The sequence below is a fragment of the Physeter macrocephalus genome, chromosome 1 (assembly GCF_002837175.3).
Source record: "Physeter macrocephalus isolate SW-GA chromosome 1, ASM283717v5, whole genome shotgun sequence".
Taxonomy (NCBI): domain Eukaryota; kingdom Metazoa; phylum Chordata; class Mammalia; order Artiodactyla; family Physeteridae; genus Physeter; species Physeter macrocephalus.
The window spans coordinates 53127168-53144681 of NC_041214.2; the positions used below are offsets into that span (position 1 = coordinate 53127168).

General features: G+C 35.7%; 1 protein-coding gene across 7 annotated transcripts in view; it reads left to right on the forward strand.

Moving 5' to 3' along the window:
- Positions 1–17514, forward strand: part of RSRC1 (arginine and serine rich coiled-coil 1) — a 440472-nt gene that overhangs the window by 420493 nt on the left and 2465 nt on the right. For all 7 annotated transcript variants that reach the window (XM_055081512.1, XM_055081583.1, XM_055081564.1 and 4 more), the window contains one exon: positions 11422–11528. In XM_055081512.1, the coding sequence (XP_054937487.1) occupies positions 11422–11528 (107 nt within the window). The remainder of the gene's footprint in view (positions 1–11421; positions 11529–17514) is intronic.

Genomic DNA, 17514 nt, shown 5'->3' on the forward strand with positions numbered 1-17514 from the left:
TGGGTCATATGGTAGTTCTATTTTTAGTTTTTTAAGGAACCTCCATACTGTTCTCCATAGTGGCTGTATCAATTTACATTCCCACCAACAGTGCAAGAGGGTCCCCTTTTCTCCACACCCTCTCCAGCATTTATTGTTTGTAGATTTTTTGATGATGGCCATTCTGACTGGTGTGAGGTGACACCTCATTGTAGGTTTGATTTGCATTTCTCTAATGATTAGTGATGTAGAGCATCCTTTCATGTGTTTGTTGGCAATCTGTATATCTTCTTCGCAGAAATGTCTATTTAGGTCTCTGCCCATTTTTGGATTGGGTTGTTTGTTTTTTTGATATTGAGCTGCATGTGCTGCTTGTATATTTTGGAGATTAATCCTTTTTCAGTTGCTTTGTTTGCAAATATTTTCTCCCATTCTTCCCAGTAAGTTTTATTTCATTAATCTTTATGCCACATATGCACCCTTTCTCTAGCTAGTGGGCGGCCAGAACGTAACAACTTGCAAAGAAAAGCAAAAGCATTACTGGGGTTATACAAAGAAGAGAGTTGCAGATTTTTTATTTTTATCTCCTCTGCACCTAGGAGTGAGCATAACCAATGCTTTTGGGGGACTATAAGGAGGGTACATCTTTCCACTTTCTCTCGGATGGAGGACTGAGTGGATACACTGTCTCTGGCTTCAGTATTCATTTATGGAAAATTTGTCTTATTTTACTGTCATCCTCTAATTAACTGATGCATTCACTTTGCAAAATATAAGACTATGGAGTTATTATATGCACTTATAAACACACTTTTGGGTAAATGGTTCTTCTGATCTTCCATTACTGTTCATTTTCGTCTCATTAATTTTCAAGTTTCAACACACATTTTTTAAAATAAGGATTTAAACATAAAACAATAACCCTAGATAAAGAACTAAGGGATTTTGATATTTTGTAGTTATTCTTTCTGTTTTTAGTAGTTTTTTGACCCTTACAAGTGTGTATAATAGTCACTATTAATATTCTTATTTTCTCTAATTTGTTATAAAAATGTAACTTTACTACAATGATGCAGTACTTTTTAATAATGAGAAACTGTAAGAATATCTTTATATTAAACCCAAAAATACAGTATGAATATGAGATCTTATTTTTATATTAACATCTATATTTTGTAATGTATGTGGTATGTGTGTGTATTTACTTTAGGTACATTTTGCTACATTTATATGTTCACACAGATTTTATATAGAGACATTAAAAAAACCAACAGGCATAGCGTTTGGGTGTTCATGGATGTTCGTTATATACATATATATGTGTGTGTGTGTGTGTGTGTGTGTGTATATATATACACATATATATACATACATATATATATGTTACTGGGGATGCAAAGATATAAAAGATAGAAGAACCTAGTAATTGCCTTTAAGATCAGAGTACAAAGCATTAGTTTGGATTTTACAAGGCCAGCCAGCAACAAAAGAGCAGTAATTTATGAGCTCAGCGTAAAAGAATAGCATAATTGCATTAAAAATTAATGCTAATGAACACTAAAATGGGGAAGGTGGTTATGATGAAAGTTTGTATTCATCTTCTCTGGTTTGAATGATGGCTAGTGGCTTGATTAATGGCTTAATTTCTATCAATTAGCGGGGAAAATTCTCCTGTGAGACAAGGGTAAATTGAGCATTGAATTACATATCTTGCTTTTGTGTGCTAAGAAAAAAGAGCTGCGTGTCTCTGATATTAGCCACAGTGACAAATGTGGTGTGCCCTGCGATGTCTGCATTAGCTCTCCTGACAGGAGAGTTGTGTGTGGTTATGGGGTGTTTGGAGATGGCTGGCAGACAGCATTCACTTCAAGTTCCTTAGAAACATACAAGTCTTCCATCTACAGAATTTTAATTAAAGAGTCAATAAAAATTCTGGAATTAAAATGGATAACAAATAGCAACTTCAGAGTCTCTATTCTCTGTTAATCCAGTATATTTCAAATTATATTCCTTTCTTCTATTCTATTAAAATAAGAAAACTTCCAGTATCTTTAGCTTTGTTGGAATTATTACTTACCACTATTGAAAGTGGATTTGACTACCCATGTTTATTACATTTGAGAGAAGCATAAGGCTATGTAGTTCGTCTGCATAGTGGTTGTTTAGCCAAATTCTCAGAAACCATTCTAGTTTTTTGTAGGAACAATTGATGCACAATAAATAAAGAACAGCTCTAAAGTAGTAATTTACCATTCAGGTTGTCTTCAGGCTTAAATGAAAGAATGATAGGTTTTCTAAAAACTTTATTTCTTTTATTCATTAATAAACGTTTTCAGAATGTGACATATATAATTCTTTAAAAATTTATTCGAGTATGAAAGATTCCGAAAATATACATCTGTAATCTAGCTCAAGATAACGCCAGAAAACCAAGACAATATATATGGCATCTCCTCCACAAATAAAGCTACGTTGTATTTTACTGAGTGTATAAGCATTAAAATGCAGAATAAGAACAATACCAAGAACATTTATTATTCTAGGAAATGGGTAAGAAGGAAGAAAAATATATGTTTCTTGGCAGGAGTGGGTAAAGAATTTATTTGACTAGGAAATAATGACTGGATCGCAATTCAGGGATTGGATCCCACTTCTACCACCAACTAGCCCAGTGACCTTGGCCAAGTTACTTAGCCTCAGTTTCTCATCTGTACAATGAAAATAATAATAGTACTATCTCTTATGGTTATGATAGTTAAAAGAGTTAATCCATGTGAAGTGCTTAGCACTCAGTGCCATAAATGTAAGATTCTGTTACTGCCGTGATTACTGCTTCTGCTACCATAACAGCTCATCTGGCCTTTTTAACAACCATTTAAAAGAAAAATTAGCCTCTATGACCTTCCTCACTAGAAAGGCATCGCAGATATTGATGATCAAATATACGTCTGTTTTAAAACATGATTTCTACCACATGACTACCATTTTAGGGAGTGTGTGGTAGTAGACATCCATTAGGATTCTATATGGCCAGAAACTGAGGTTTATATACCAACTTTTTAGCCAACTTCCGTGTCTTAGTACAATTACTAAATCAGCCCTCTAGTCCTGTTACTAGTAATAGCTCTCAGTTACTAAGTGTTTTTAATGCTTCCTCAGCCCTGTGCTGAACACAAGTGTCGTCTCCCAGATTTTCATGACTTGTTCCTTCACATGATTCTTCTTTCTGCTGAAGTCACCATGTCAGGGAGTTCTTTCCTGGTTACCCCATCTGAGATAGCCCCCCTTTCTCCTTTGTAGCCCTCTACCCTGCTCTATTTTCCTTGATATTATATTGTTTATTTACATATTTATTATTTACTTCTTCCATTGAAACATAAGCTCCATGAGGGAAGAAAGAAACTCTTGTCTCTAAACCCTGGTATGCAGAACAATGCCGGAGTGTGCTCAAATATTTGGAAGTAGGAAAGGAGAGAGAAAGGGAAGGAAGAAAGGAGGGAGGCAACCTCTCAACCATCCTACGATGTTTCACCTATTATCCCCATGCCACAGAGGAGAGAACTGAGACCACCACAACACACTTGCCCAAGGTCACAAAGCTAGTAAGTAGAAGAGACAGTGTTCAATCCAGATAGTCTGAACCCAGAGCTGTTAAAACTAACCACTTAGAGACATTTAATTTCTTAAAGTTATAAAACCTTTTATAATTTGACATTTCTCCCCCATGATGTTTTTTTAATGGTTATTTTAATGCCCCTTAATTTTTAAGTTTTCAACAAATGTTTATTGACTGCTTACTAAATAATAGAGCATACTATACTAACTCCTGAAGTTGACACAGAAGGGTATGTCCCCTCTAGCTGGGGAAATGAAGCTTTTGCTCATGAAGGGATTAATATCAGTGGGAGGTAACGTATGCTGAGAGCCAAATGAATTATAGAAGAGGCCCCTTTTCTCAGAGGTGGCAAGGGAAGTGACAGGGAGGATTCAGGAAAGGTAAGAGCGTTCTAGGTGAGAGGAACTAAATGAGGTGGAATTTGTGTGGATTTTCAGTATGGATTTTGTTTTTCATAAAACCTAGTCTGATGCTCAGTTCACTTGCACTTATTAAAATGTTTATCAGAAATTCTTCACTGGTTCAGTCACATTAAATTTATTCTTATTACTTAATTTGACATGGAAAGCAGTTTGTTATGAGTCTGTCTTGGACACCCTCCAAGGGGGGGTTGTTATTAGAGACACTCCAGGAGCCTCACTGACATATATAACTTGGTACTGTATCATAAGCTTCCAGAAGGCTGATAGACAAGCCACATTCTACTTAAGAAGTTTTCTGATCTTTCACGTTATTTGTGGATATCGGTTCTGGAAATTGGTGCCCAGGGATATGAGATTTATGAACAACCTTAAAATGTTACGGTTGGATGGATTTCTAATATATGTTTTATATGTTTTAATGAAAGAAACTTATTTAAAATACACTGTTTTGAACTGTTTTGAAGGGAAAGCAGTGGCTATGTTTCATTAAAATTTGTGTTCATGAGGAGTTGCTTTAACTTTAGAATTCCAAGTGAGCTTTATGGTATGTTTTATTTGTCTACAGATTTTATTGAACAGCCATCTCCATTTACTTATTTATTGAATAGCCAGTTTGTTATTGTTTGCTTTTTTTCTTTCGTTCTTGCAAAGCCCTTGAAAATGCTTTATATTTCAAAGACTTTGTTTTCAGTGTCTATATTGTACCATAAAAGGGAATTTTGCAGATATTTCCATTCTTGACTAAAATTTGAATCCATTTAAACTGAAAATAAGATCTTCTCTTGTATTATTCATGTATTTGTAGCAGTAGTGTTAGTATATAAATTTTTTTTCCCCTTGGGAGAGAAAAGTAGCATACGTAACTCAATAACTATGAAGCCAACCAACCCAAACTCTTTGTAATATAAAATGCATTTTAACTTTGGGGAAATTCATAAATTATTAATATTCAAAAGTAGTCATTTGGAGATGAGATTTTAATGTGTAAGGTACCTTTCATGAAACTCTTGTTGTCAGTTAGCCCATTACATTTGGGGTAATAGTGCCATCTGCTGTTCTCCGCCTAGCATTGCTGCCAGTTTAGAGAGGTTGGCTTGTTGGTAATCTGCAAATGGTGTACATATTTAAATTTTGCCTTTTCAAATAAAAGGTTTATATTGGACCTTGTCATTTTTACCTACTAATCTTAAATTTGTGTACCTTTTGATAACACAAAAAACTCTAAATGTGTCATGTGAAATTTTCAAATATAACTCAAAGTAGCAGGTAAACCTAATTTTTATAATATAACATCAACAGTAACTAATAAAATATTTGATTTTAAATTTTCATCACAAAAAGAACAAAATAATTGTCCATGCAGTGAGTTGACTTTTTTAGTCTGTAGTGACTTAGCTTTCTGACTCCATTATTTTCTCTTTTATTATGAAATATGAAATATTCTAAGGACATCTTGCAAGCAACCTATGGAAGTCATTTTGTTTACCAATAATGTGTTTATCAAAAAGCATCAAGTGCAAATAGATATGTTTACTTCATATTTACCATGTTAATGTTTAGAAACATCCTGTAATTTTTTTTTAATTAATTAATTTATTTTTGGCTGCGCATGGGCTTTCCCTAGTTGCGGTGAGAGGGGGCCACTCTTCGTTGTGGTGCATGGGCTTCTCATTGTGGTGCATGGGCTTCTCATTGTGGTGTCTTCCCCTTTTGCGGAGCACGGGCTCCAGATGCGCGGGCTTCAGTAGTTGTGGCTCTCAGGCTCTAGAGCACAGGCTCAGTAGTTGTGGTGCACGGGCTTAGTTGCTCCACAGCACGTGGGATCCTCCTTTGTGGTGCATGGGCTTCTCATTGTGGTGCATGGGCTTCTCATTGTGGTGTCTTCCCCTTTTGCGGAGCATGGGCTCCAGATGCGCGGGCTTCAGTAGTTGTGGCTCTCAGGCTCTAGAGCACAGGCTCAGTAGTTGTGGTGCACGGGCTTAGTTGCTCCACAGCACGTGGGATCCTCCTGGACCAGGTCTCGAACCCATGTCCCCTGCACTAGCAGGTGGATTCCTAACCACTGCACCACCAGGGAAGCCCCAGAAACATCCTGTAATTTTTATTCTCCCAGTAACTTTGTCACTTGTTTTCATTTTTACCTCATGGCTGATGAATACAGGATACTTTGTATGGTAAGCATTCATGCCAAGAATATAAACAATAACTAGGGGACTTCCCTGTTGGCACAGTGGTTAAGACTCTGCGCTCCCAATGCAAGGGGCCTGGTTTGATCCCTGGTCAGGGAACTAGATCCCACATGCATGCCGCAACTAAGAGTCCGCATACCACAACTGAGGAGCCCACATGCCACAACTAAGGAGCCAGCAAGCCCCAACTAAGAAGCCCGCCTGCCACAACTAAGACTGGACACAACCAAATAAATAAATAAATGTTTTTTTAAAATAAAAAAATCAACAATAACTAGTTTGAATTCACATTCTTCCCAGTCTTAAAATTGGTACAGAATTTTTAAATGACAAATTGGCATGTTAAACTTAAGGGCCTGAATGTAAAACAGTTTACTATAGGGACTTGCCTGGTGGTCCAGTGGTGGTTAAGACTCTGCGCTCCCAGTGCAGCGGGCCTGGGTTCGATACCTGGTCAGGGAACTAGATCCCGCATGACACAACTAAGAGCCTGCGTGCCACAACTAAAAGATCCCACATGCCACAACGAAGATCCTGTACGTGGCAATGAAGATCCCGCATGCCAGAATGAAGACCGGGTGCAGCCAAACAAACAAACAAACAAATAAATAAATAAATATTTTTTTAAATAAAACAATTTACTATATATTATTGATGTGTTTTATTCTGCTTCCCAAAATGACAGGGTTATACTTAAGACATACATTTGTGGACATTGATCTTAGAATTTTGAGTATGAAGCAGTTTAAAACATTTTTTATGCCTGTTTTCAGACAGCATGGAGCTGAGCTATTTATAAGGCTAAAAATGAAATCTCCCATCCATCTTTCAAATTTCAATTTATAATCTACAAACAATAAATGCTGGAGAGGGTGTGGAGAAAAGGGAACCCTCTTGCAGTGTTGGTGGGAATGTAAATTGATGGAGCCACTATGGAGAACAGTATGGAGGTTCCTTAAAAAACTAAAAATAGAACTACCATACGACCCAGCAATCCCACTACTGGGCATATACCCTGAGAAAACCATAAAAAGTTCTGATGAACCTAGGGGCAGGACAGGAATAAAGGTGCAGACATAGAGAATGGACTTGAGGACACGGGGAGGGGGAAGGGTAAGCTGGGACGAAGTGAAAGAGTAGCATTGACATATATACACTACCAAATGTAAAATAGATAGCTAGTGGGAAGCAGCCACATAGCACAGGGAGATCAGCTTGGTGCTTTGTGACCACCTAGAGGGGTGGGAGGGAGACGCAAGAGGGAGGGGAAATGGGGATGTATGTATACATATAGCTGATTCACTTTGTTATGCAGCAGAAACTAACACAGCATTGTAAAGCAATTATACTCCAATAAAGATGTTAAAGAAATTTAATTTATATATCACTCTCTTACTCTTTAATTTAAATATCACATTCTTTAATTTAAATATCACCAGTAAAATGGTTCCCACATTGAAAGGTAAAAGCTATGTTGGTTTATTTTCATATTGTAAGTCAAGCAGACAGGCTTTCCCGTCTGCCCTGTCACTTTGTTATTCCTGAAGAGATCTTTAAAGAACACAAAGATAATGTTCTGTTTTTCCTCTAATCTTTCTCCTTCCTTCCTTTACAGTTTCTCCAGTGCTATTTTGTTAAATATACTGGCCCTTTGGCCAGCTTCTATGATAACACTTTTATTTGTATTAGGAGCTGGTTGTATGCCCATATTTAAAGCTACAAACACTGCAAGCCTTAGACATCAAGTACTGTTTGTGAGCTCACCTCTGACATTTAATACTAATGATATGCTTTGTAAATCCAAATGAGGGAATATGTTAGAGAAAAAATCTGAAGGGTCAAACAGTTGATACATATGAGACATCATCCTGAAGTCAGAAATATTGTTTTTGGTTGGGAACTAATGATTGTGAAATAGTTGTGAAACTAACACCTACACAAACAAATGTGTTTTCATGTTGACCAATTAAAGTGGAATCACTTGGAATGGTATCCATTATGATTTTTCTCTGCTATATTAATGCCATTATATGTGTAACTAGTAAAAATATTATCCTCTGGTATGGTATGTGTTAATAAGTTAGCTGGGCAAAGAGTCTTCTCTCATTTCACATGCTCAGTTAGTACATTGCATAATTAAAAGGAGCTTTTATTTTAAAGCATGTGGAACTATTTGCTCTTCCATGACACTCTGACAGTGTTTGCTTTTTATATAGGAAAATATATTCTTCCAAAGATGGGAGTGTTGGCTGTGACAGCTGTTACTTCCAAACATTCCATGCAGGATTTCTCACCTGAGAAAAGACTGGTTACAGCTGTCAGGGACACATCTCAGAAGCACTGTCTTTCTCTTAAATAAACTGGAACTTGCATAAGACTATATGCTTATAATTTGTGATTGGCCAAAAATTGAAGCAGAGATTTTTCATAAAATGTTAATTTTTATTGAATGTGTTAGACCAGATTTCATACTCTCTATATCATTTAACCTTTTCAACTTAGTATGTAAAAATTACTTTGATGCAAATAACTCTACCTTGTTAAACCAGTTATTACAGTTTTTTAAATAAATTCAGTTATTATTCATATAGGCTAAAACCCCGGCATTTTTAGATGCCTTAGCAGAGTATTCAGTGGCTCCTAATTCAGGTGTGTATTCGTTTCAGCTTAGACCAAGAGTTTAAACAGTAAGGTTGTGAACCATAATGTTGCATTTTTCCTGCCCAGCTAGCATGTGAAAAAAAATACAAAAAAAAGTATGAAATGACACATGCCTGTGGCTATTTATTAAAGCACTAATTGTAAAAACAAAGGACTGGAAACAACTCAAATGACCATCAACAGGGCATTGGTAGGAAAAAACTGTCATAAAACCATAAAATAGGTTACTGTATAGCTGTAACATAGAATGAGGAAGTCTCTGTACTGGAAAACATAGTGTTAAAAGTGAGAGAAGTAATATACATAGGAATGTATAGTATGCTAATTTTGTGTAAGAACGAAGAGAATATGTATACTTATATTTTCAGAAATAAGCAATGGAAGGATAAAAATCAAAACCTAATAAAAAATGGTTACCTATGGATTGGGGAATGGGATAGGAAAGGAAACCTAGACTTCTCTGAATGATGTTTTAATTTTGACTTTGAAAGCATGTAAGTGTTTTATGCAATTAAAAAATATTAATTATGAAAACAGTAGAGCAAGACAAGATTTAACAAAAAAAAAACTGAAACAAATGAACCTAACTATATATCAAGTTGGTAGCATAATCACATGGAGAATTATTTCAAGTGACTTTAGAGTATAGTGTTTTGACAATTCATCAGTGGAATAAATCCTAAGATCAAAAAGAACCATAAAGAAATTTTAAACTTTATTAATTCATCTAGTTGTTAATAGTAATATTTGTCTTATTATTTTGAAACTAATATATATTCAACTCACATATTAGGAAAAACAACTAAGTACTTTTGATCACATCATTAAGGACTAATATTCTTAGAATAAGAGAAAAGATATACAAATACAACTCACATTCGATTTTCTTTTCTAAAAGTATGTATTTCCTACCCCACCCACTGAAAAAGCTGAGAAGCGGTGACAATCCAGTAACAACCAACACCCCTACTGCTCAGGTTACTGTCTTTAAGTATCATTCCCCACTAAAAGGAATCCAAGCCCTTTGGAGAAATGGCTGATTTCAAGTCTGAGACAGGAACTGTACAGGATGAACCTGGGACATCTTACCACAATTTAACAAAAGAGATCATATCAAAAGGATGCAGGGACCAACATGAAGAGGCTCCCACTACCCAAAGATAGAATCAAAATATGAAAATGACTACAACGGACTGAAGTACATTACATATATAAATATTCATGAGCTCATAATGGTCATCTTTGGGCCAAAATTGATAAATTAAGGGAAAGAATTAAATATTCTGTCTTTTCCTCTACAGATTATTCTTCACAGTTACAAAGTAGTCGATGAAGGAAGTTCTTTGAATCACAGCTAATAAACGCAGGACAAATAATAGAATTAGGAAAAAAAATGACCATTTTGCAATGTCTAATAAAATAATGGAGCTAAGCAACAAACATTGTCTGCTAAAACCATTAAGTGAAAGGTTGGTGGAGAACTGGGGTCAGGCTGACATCATCTTGGACACACTGATCAATCTTAACATCATTAGAAGTGGGAGAAGCACATCCTGATATGATGTAATAGGAATTACACAGCACCACCTATGATGTATTCTTTACCAAAAGAAATTGAACCTGAATCTTATCCCTGTCTAGATCTAACTGCTGGTTTACACAAAATATGAAGGATAGAAGAACATGTTAAATGACACCATGAGAATAAAAATCAGCAAAATCCAGAATGTAGAAAATTGTAAAGGCTAAATGATCCATTTTCTTCAATAAATAAATGACAATGAAAGGAAGGGATGGTGGACCGTAAGTGATTAAAAGGAATTTAAGATACTTGTCAACTAAGTGTAATGTGTGGACCTTGTTTGGATCCTGTTTCAAACAAACCAACTGTAAAAAAAAAAAACACTTGGACAATCAGTGAAAATTAAACATGGATTATATAAGATGATATTAAGGAATTATTACTGATAACGTTGGGTTTAAAGATGGTATTGTAGTTATGTTGCTAGTTTGTTTTGTTTTTTTAAGCCTTTATGTGAGATGCCTAAAAAAATATTTAGGGGTAACATGGCATTATGTCTGGGATTTACTTTTAAATACTCCAGGTCCACCCCACAAAATTGAAGTGGGCATGGATAGATTAAATAAGAATAACAGAAAAGTAATGATTATAGAAGCTGAGTGATGGGTGCAGATGGATTCATTGTGCTCTTATTCCTTTTTCCTTTTATGTATTTCCATAGTAAAATTGGAAAAAAAATGTAAAGTCCTCCTTCCAGATTAGCACAGATTAGCTTGGATCATTTTAGCAGTACCTTCTCAGCAATGGTTTAGGTTTTAGGTGAGAGTCTTAGTGGATAGGAATGTTATCTTTGTGGGTCTCCGGGGGGGGGGCAAAAAGTTTCTGTTATAACTTAACCATAATGTATTTTTTTTCCATCCAGTTAAATTTCATAAGTCATAAAATTACTTCATAGAAAGAACATTGCTTAGGTATAGTGTTGATAACAAGCTGACACACCAGAATACACTGACATAATACCCTCTTTTTCAGACCAAGCCACCCTGGTAGAACAAGTAAAAAGAGTCAAAGAAATTGAAGCCATTGAAAGTGATTCTTTTGTTCAGCAAACATTCAGATCAAGTAAAGAAGTCAAAAAGGTAAGTTTTCATCCAGGCATTATGAATAAGCCTTTAGATTCCAACTAAAGGGATGCTTTATTAATGGATTTTACTTAAATGTAAGTGCTTCTTCTTCTAATAGATGAAGTAGGGTGAGAGTGTATCAGCATGTTATTGAGAGAGAGAATGAATCAGTGAGAATCAGTTCAAGTTTAACTTGTTAAAAAAAACTGTGAAAATGTATCTGATACCATTTTTATTTTAAAATTCACCAAGAAGGCAAAGTATAAGATGTCAACATGACGGTTCTATAACAATAATACACATTTCATGAACGTACACAGTTTTCTTTTCAGATGTATACATCTACTCTTTGAATTGACATTGCTAGAGAAAAGTTAGAAGAGAACTTTAACAATAAAATTATTACCCAAATAGTAACATATATTTACACTCTTTGCCCATATGGGTATCACTTATTCAACTCTAATAAAAGGAGCTTTGATTGGCATTTTATTTCTGTTGAATATTTCATGTATTCTTTCAATCATTATCAGGGCTGCTTTTTGGAATTTGTGTTCCTTTAGTTGGAAAAAGCTATCTACTGTGAAATACATATATTCTTCAATATCATACATATAATGAAGACATGGTATAGCTATCACTTATTCAAAAATACTCTATATCTGTAGATATATTAATGACTGTAGTATTCTACTGATGAATATATCATAATTGATTTATTTTTTTTCTCTGATAGGTATTTTAGTAGTTGTAAGTTTGGAGGTATTGCATACATGTTTGTGAATATCCATTATCATCACCTTAGATAAAATTTTCAAAATGGAGTTGTTAAAGGTTAATATTGTTTATTTTCATACCTGTTCCCAAAGTCATTCTCCCAAAATATTGTATCGATTGAAATTCCACCTCGAAATGCAGGGAGATGTCTGTCTCTCACACCCTGGTTAACACCAAGTCTTATCAGACTTTTTCATGTTTACTGAACTGATAGGTAAAAATTGACCTTTTGTTGTTCCATTAGCATTTCTTTTGTTATTAGTGAGATGTACATCTTTTCAATTACCATATGTATTTTAAAATAATTCATTATGGGGACATGAATTGAGCATGTGCAAGATGCCAGGATGCACTAGACAGCCTTGGTTAATCCATGGTCCTTGCCCTGTTATTTTGCTGATTTCATTTGAACATTTTGTAGTTTGCCACCATAACTCCTGAAAAACAGGAGCTGTGAAATGGACATTCACAAATATAGTTGCCCATTTTATTAAATATCTTGTACGTATTAAGAAGTCCTAAAAGAATTGTAATTTGTTTTGAAGTTTACTTGCGTATATTTGTCTTCTGGAGTTCACCTTGACTTCCCAGTTCTCACTGCACACACTTAAGATAACCTAGCATTTTCTTTCTGTGGAAATATTTATTCCTCTATGTTAATACACTAGATTTTCTTCTAAACAACCTTTTCCCATTTGGTATTAATTATTAATATAGTAAATTTATTTTTAATTCCATTCCTCTCCTCCAAGATACTAGGAGTTCTTCCAGTAATGAGTAAAATTGGCAGTGAGCAAGGAAATTGATCTAAAGCCTGCTTAATATAGTGGAAAGAGCATGGGCTTTCAACTCAAGGAGATCTGAGTTTGAATCTTAACTTCCACACTTCCTACCATGATTTATGATCTCGAGAAAACCTCTCAACCTCTTTCCGAGCCTCAGTTTCCAAATTCATAAAATAGAGCTAATAATTCCTACTTTTTAGAGTAACCGAGGGTTAAATATAATGATTATCAAATATCTAACATGGTTCTTGATCCATTAAATGTTTATTTTTAAATTATATACTCTAGCATCTAAATTATTTGATATCTAAGTACATTCTATAAACTAAGTATGGTGCTTGAAAACTTCTACTACTATAGGCATTCAGACTGTCTGAAGTATAAACCGTACCCCATTTACATTTCTCTAATATGCCCCTTACTTTCCCGAGTCTCCATGCTCACCAGTAAGACAGACCCCTTGCTGAGAAACACAGAAATTCTTTAGATATCTGGTTGCACCTTAAAAGATTTTTTAAATGTAATAATATCTATAAATTTGAATTCCAAGATTAGTCATTTTTTTACCTTGTTTATATTCTCTAGAAAAGTTTTTTTTGTTTGTTTGTTTGTTTTTTGTGGTATGCGGGCCGCGCAGGCTCAGCGGCCATGGCTCACGGGCCCAGCCGCTCCGCGGCACGTGGGATCCTCCCATACCGGGGCGCGAACCCGGTTCCCCTGCATCGGCAGGCGGACGCACAACCACTGCGCCACCAGGGAAGCCCCCTCTAGAAAAGTTTTTAAATATTATTTCCTATAGTTATTAATCTTAAGATAACTGTTTAAATCCAAGAGAAAAACTCTTCTTCCCACATTTATAACAAAACCCTATATATAGTTAAATGGGCTTCCCTTGGGAGCAGTTTAAAGGAATTTCACCTACATCTCTCATCAAAGGGACCACCATTATTAATTATTTTAATAATTAGTTTTTGTTTGCTTTAGTTTTTAGTGCTGAGTTGGAATTTACTCAGCTTCAATGTAGCTTTTCTTGTACTTCCAATTCAGATGCCACCATTAAGGATTGAGAGGTCTAGGATGGAACAGGAGGCTTTTCATTTTGTAAGCAACCTTCATAAACCTGTGTGAGGGAAACCCACCTTCTGTTTCGACTATCTTTCAAAAAGCGGTTCCCCTTAACAGTAATTCATAGAAAGAAATAAAATCAATCAAAATCAATCTGGAAAGCCTAGAACTGGCTAGTTCTTGGTTGGATAAGTATGACAGAGATGCAGAAGCAGCCTAGAAATGTTAATCTAGCACTGTGAATTGAACCCCTTCGAAATATACTTAGTTAAAATATTTTACCAACATTTTTGTTTCTTTCCTCTAAAATTCAAACCAAATTGCAATCAACCTTGCATTTAGCAATTAGGAAGCAGTGGTCAAAAGCATGAGATGTAAACTCAGATCTGGAACCACATTTTGATTCTGCCATTTACTGGTCATATGTCCTTAAACTACATAATAATCTCATTAAACCTTGGCTCTCGTCCCTTAAAATGGGGATAATCCCCGTAGCAGAGGTTTTTATAAGGATGAGCAAGATACTTTACAAAAAACAGTTAACCAAGTGCCTGGCGTATAGTAAGTACTCAAGACATGAAAGCTGTCACTACTCCTCCTCTTTTTGCTGCTACTGAGGGCTGTATTTGTCTGTGGCCTCCTTCAGAGGGATTGTAGATACAAGGATTACTGTTTTGGTTGGGCCAGAGACTGTTTTATGTACTTTTTTATGGTCTATAGATCCTAAAATTCTCCTTATTTGAGCCTTGGTGAACAAGCAAATTAAAAATTACTTTACACAGTAACTTTCTGGTTTCATGTATAGACATAAGCTTTGGACCAATTTGTTTCAGCACAGCCATTTGAAAATGTTAAAGCAGTAAGCAAATGATGTAAAACAATGTTGTATCATAGCCCCACTTTTGTATATATTTAATGTAAAATAACTAAAATAATGATGGCTACCATTAATACTAGACATTTAACATTTATAATTTAACTAATATCCTAATAACCCTTAATTATAGCTGAGGTTCAGCAAATTTCATAACCCATGGTCAAACTGCTAATAAATGATAGAAAGCAGCAGCCAAACCAAATTTGTCCAACTCCAGAAACGCATGTGCTTCCTACTAATCAACTGTCTCTCATAATTGTGAACTCAATGCATATTCCCTGTTGAAATATAAAGAATATGCTAAAAAGCCACAGAAGATGGCATTTACCTTGGTGAATGTACAGTAGTATAAAATATTAGCCATCCAACACTGGGCTTATATTAGTCATCGCATTTCAAAACGATCAGAAGAGCAGTGATGGGTCAACAAAAAATAAATTTGCACTGGACTGTAATATAAAACAGAGGGCCAGTTTATTAGTTTAGAAAGTGATATCCCTTTCCAGTTTCTAAAATGTCTGTGTCTACAGTATAAGGTAAGGATTCAGGATGCCCAAGAAGATGAATTATTTACCAGGAGATGACTTAGCAAAGGAGGTAAATTATCTAGAGGACCATTTCATCCAGGTCATGGGCAGATGTGATGGGCTATTTCTGATGCATAGCAAAGACTAACTCTCTTGAGGACTAAATTATGAACCAAGTTTCAACATCCTTCTCTCCTGGACAGTGCTGCATGCATTGGTATAAAGTTTGTAATATCTCTGAAAAAGGCTTTTCTGTAACTAGTGACCCCTTCTGTTGGTAGAGTCTTTAGCTGTGTTAATTCCACTAATTTAGCTAGGGAGCTATTACCAGAAAAGTGGCTATTACCAATGACATGCTAGACAGTGTGTCTCCTGCAACACATACTGATTTAACTAGTTTAACTTTGTGCAATCATATTTTTCTGGTGTGAGTAGAAAGATGATCTGATAGTTCCTGCTGTATCATCAACTTAAGGAACCAAGATGCTGCTTGTTTTCAGACTGCTCTCCCAAATAAGCTTATTACCAATTATTCAATCCTAAAATTGTTGTATTTGGCAGATATCCGCTATGTTCAAAAAGAGGGTAAATAACTCTAAGCAACATGGTCATTTGTTTTTTCATACTTTTAAGTGCGTTAAAACAAGTTTTTCCAAACTGAACCACCAGGTGGCAGTGCTACTCAAAGCCAGATGTTTGATAGTGGCCATGCTAAGGGTTTTTTAATAGTCAAATTTTCTCTAACAGCTTTCCTCACTTAAATAAAGAAGGAATTGATGGTTTTCCTCACACATTTTTTAAATTACCCATTATTAAATAATAACTTCTACACTCTGATCCTAACCCCTGAGAACTTTACCTCTTGTGCATATAAGCACTTTTCAAAGAAAACTTTAATGTACTGTGTAGGTAAAAACAAAATAAGATTACTTGGCTTCTGTAATAGAATGTTATCTCTGCCACCTGCACATGTGCAATCCACATGTTTGGCAACTAGAATAACAGCACTTCACAATTTTTCGAGGTAGTTCAATAGCCAGTCTCCTAGATGAACCCTATCAAAGCATGGCCTAGATATGCAGAATGGCATGCTCTTACATTCCCTGCATGGCAATATAGAGTACCAAAAAATTATGTCCTGGACCTCACTGGACTAACATACTTCCCACTTTCCCCTGTGCAGAATATTGGGCTTTACAACAGTAAAGCATGTCTTCAGTTTTATAAAGGGTCAGTGTAGTATCACTTAGAGCTATGAGTCTTCTATGACCACTATGTTGGAGACATGGAAATGTTTGGGATCTGGGGAAAAAAATCTTGGCTCCAAAATATAAGAAGAAAACTGCCAAATCAAATTTAACAAATATTTCTTTAAATAGCTCTATGTAACTTGTTACAATTTGTGATTATGTATATATTTTGGTATTTATTTGCTAGAGATCTGTCATCCCATTAGCAAAATGTAATCTCCAATTTGGACAGAGAACATTTCTTTTTTTTTTTAATTAATTGATTAATTGATTTTATTTTTAGTTGCATTGGGTCTTCGTTGCACACGGGCTTTCTCTAGTTGCAGCGAGCAAGGGCTACTCTTCGTTGTGGTGCGCAGGCTTCTCACTATGGTGGCTTCTCTTGTTGCAGAGCACGGGCTCTAGGTGCGCGGGCTTCAGTAGTTGTGGCACGCAGGCTCAGTAGTTGTGGCTCGCGGGCTCCAGAGCGCAGGCTCAGTATTTGTGGCCCACAGGCTAAGTTGCTCCATGGCATGTGGGATATTCCCCGACCAGGGCTCGAACCCGTGTCCTGGACAAGGAACATATCTTCTTATTCTCCCTCGTGTACCCAGTGCTTAGCAATTAGTAGTGCTTAGTAAATACTGGTTAAATAGATGGATCTCCAACTCTGAGATAAATTACTCTAATAAAGGATTAACTAATTCATGCATATTTCATTTTCTAGATGTTTTCCCCAGT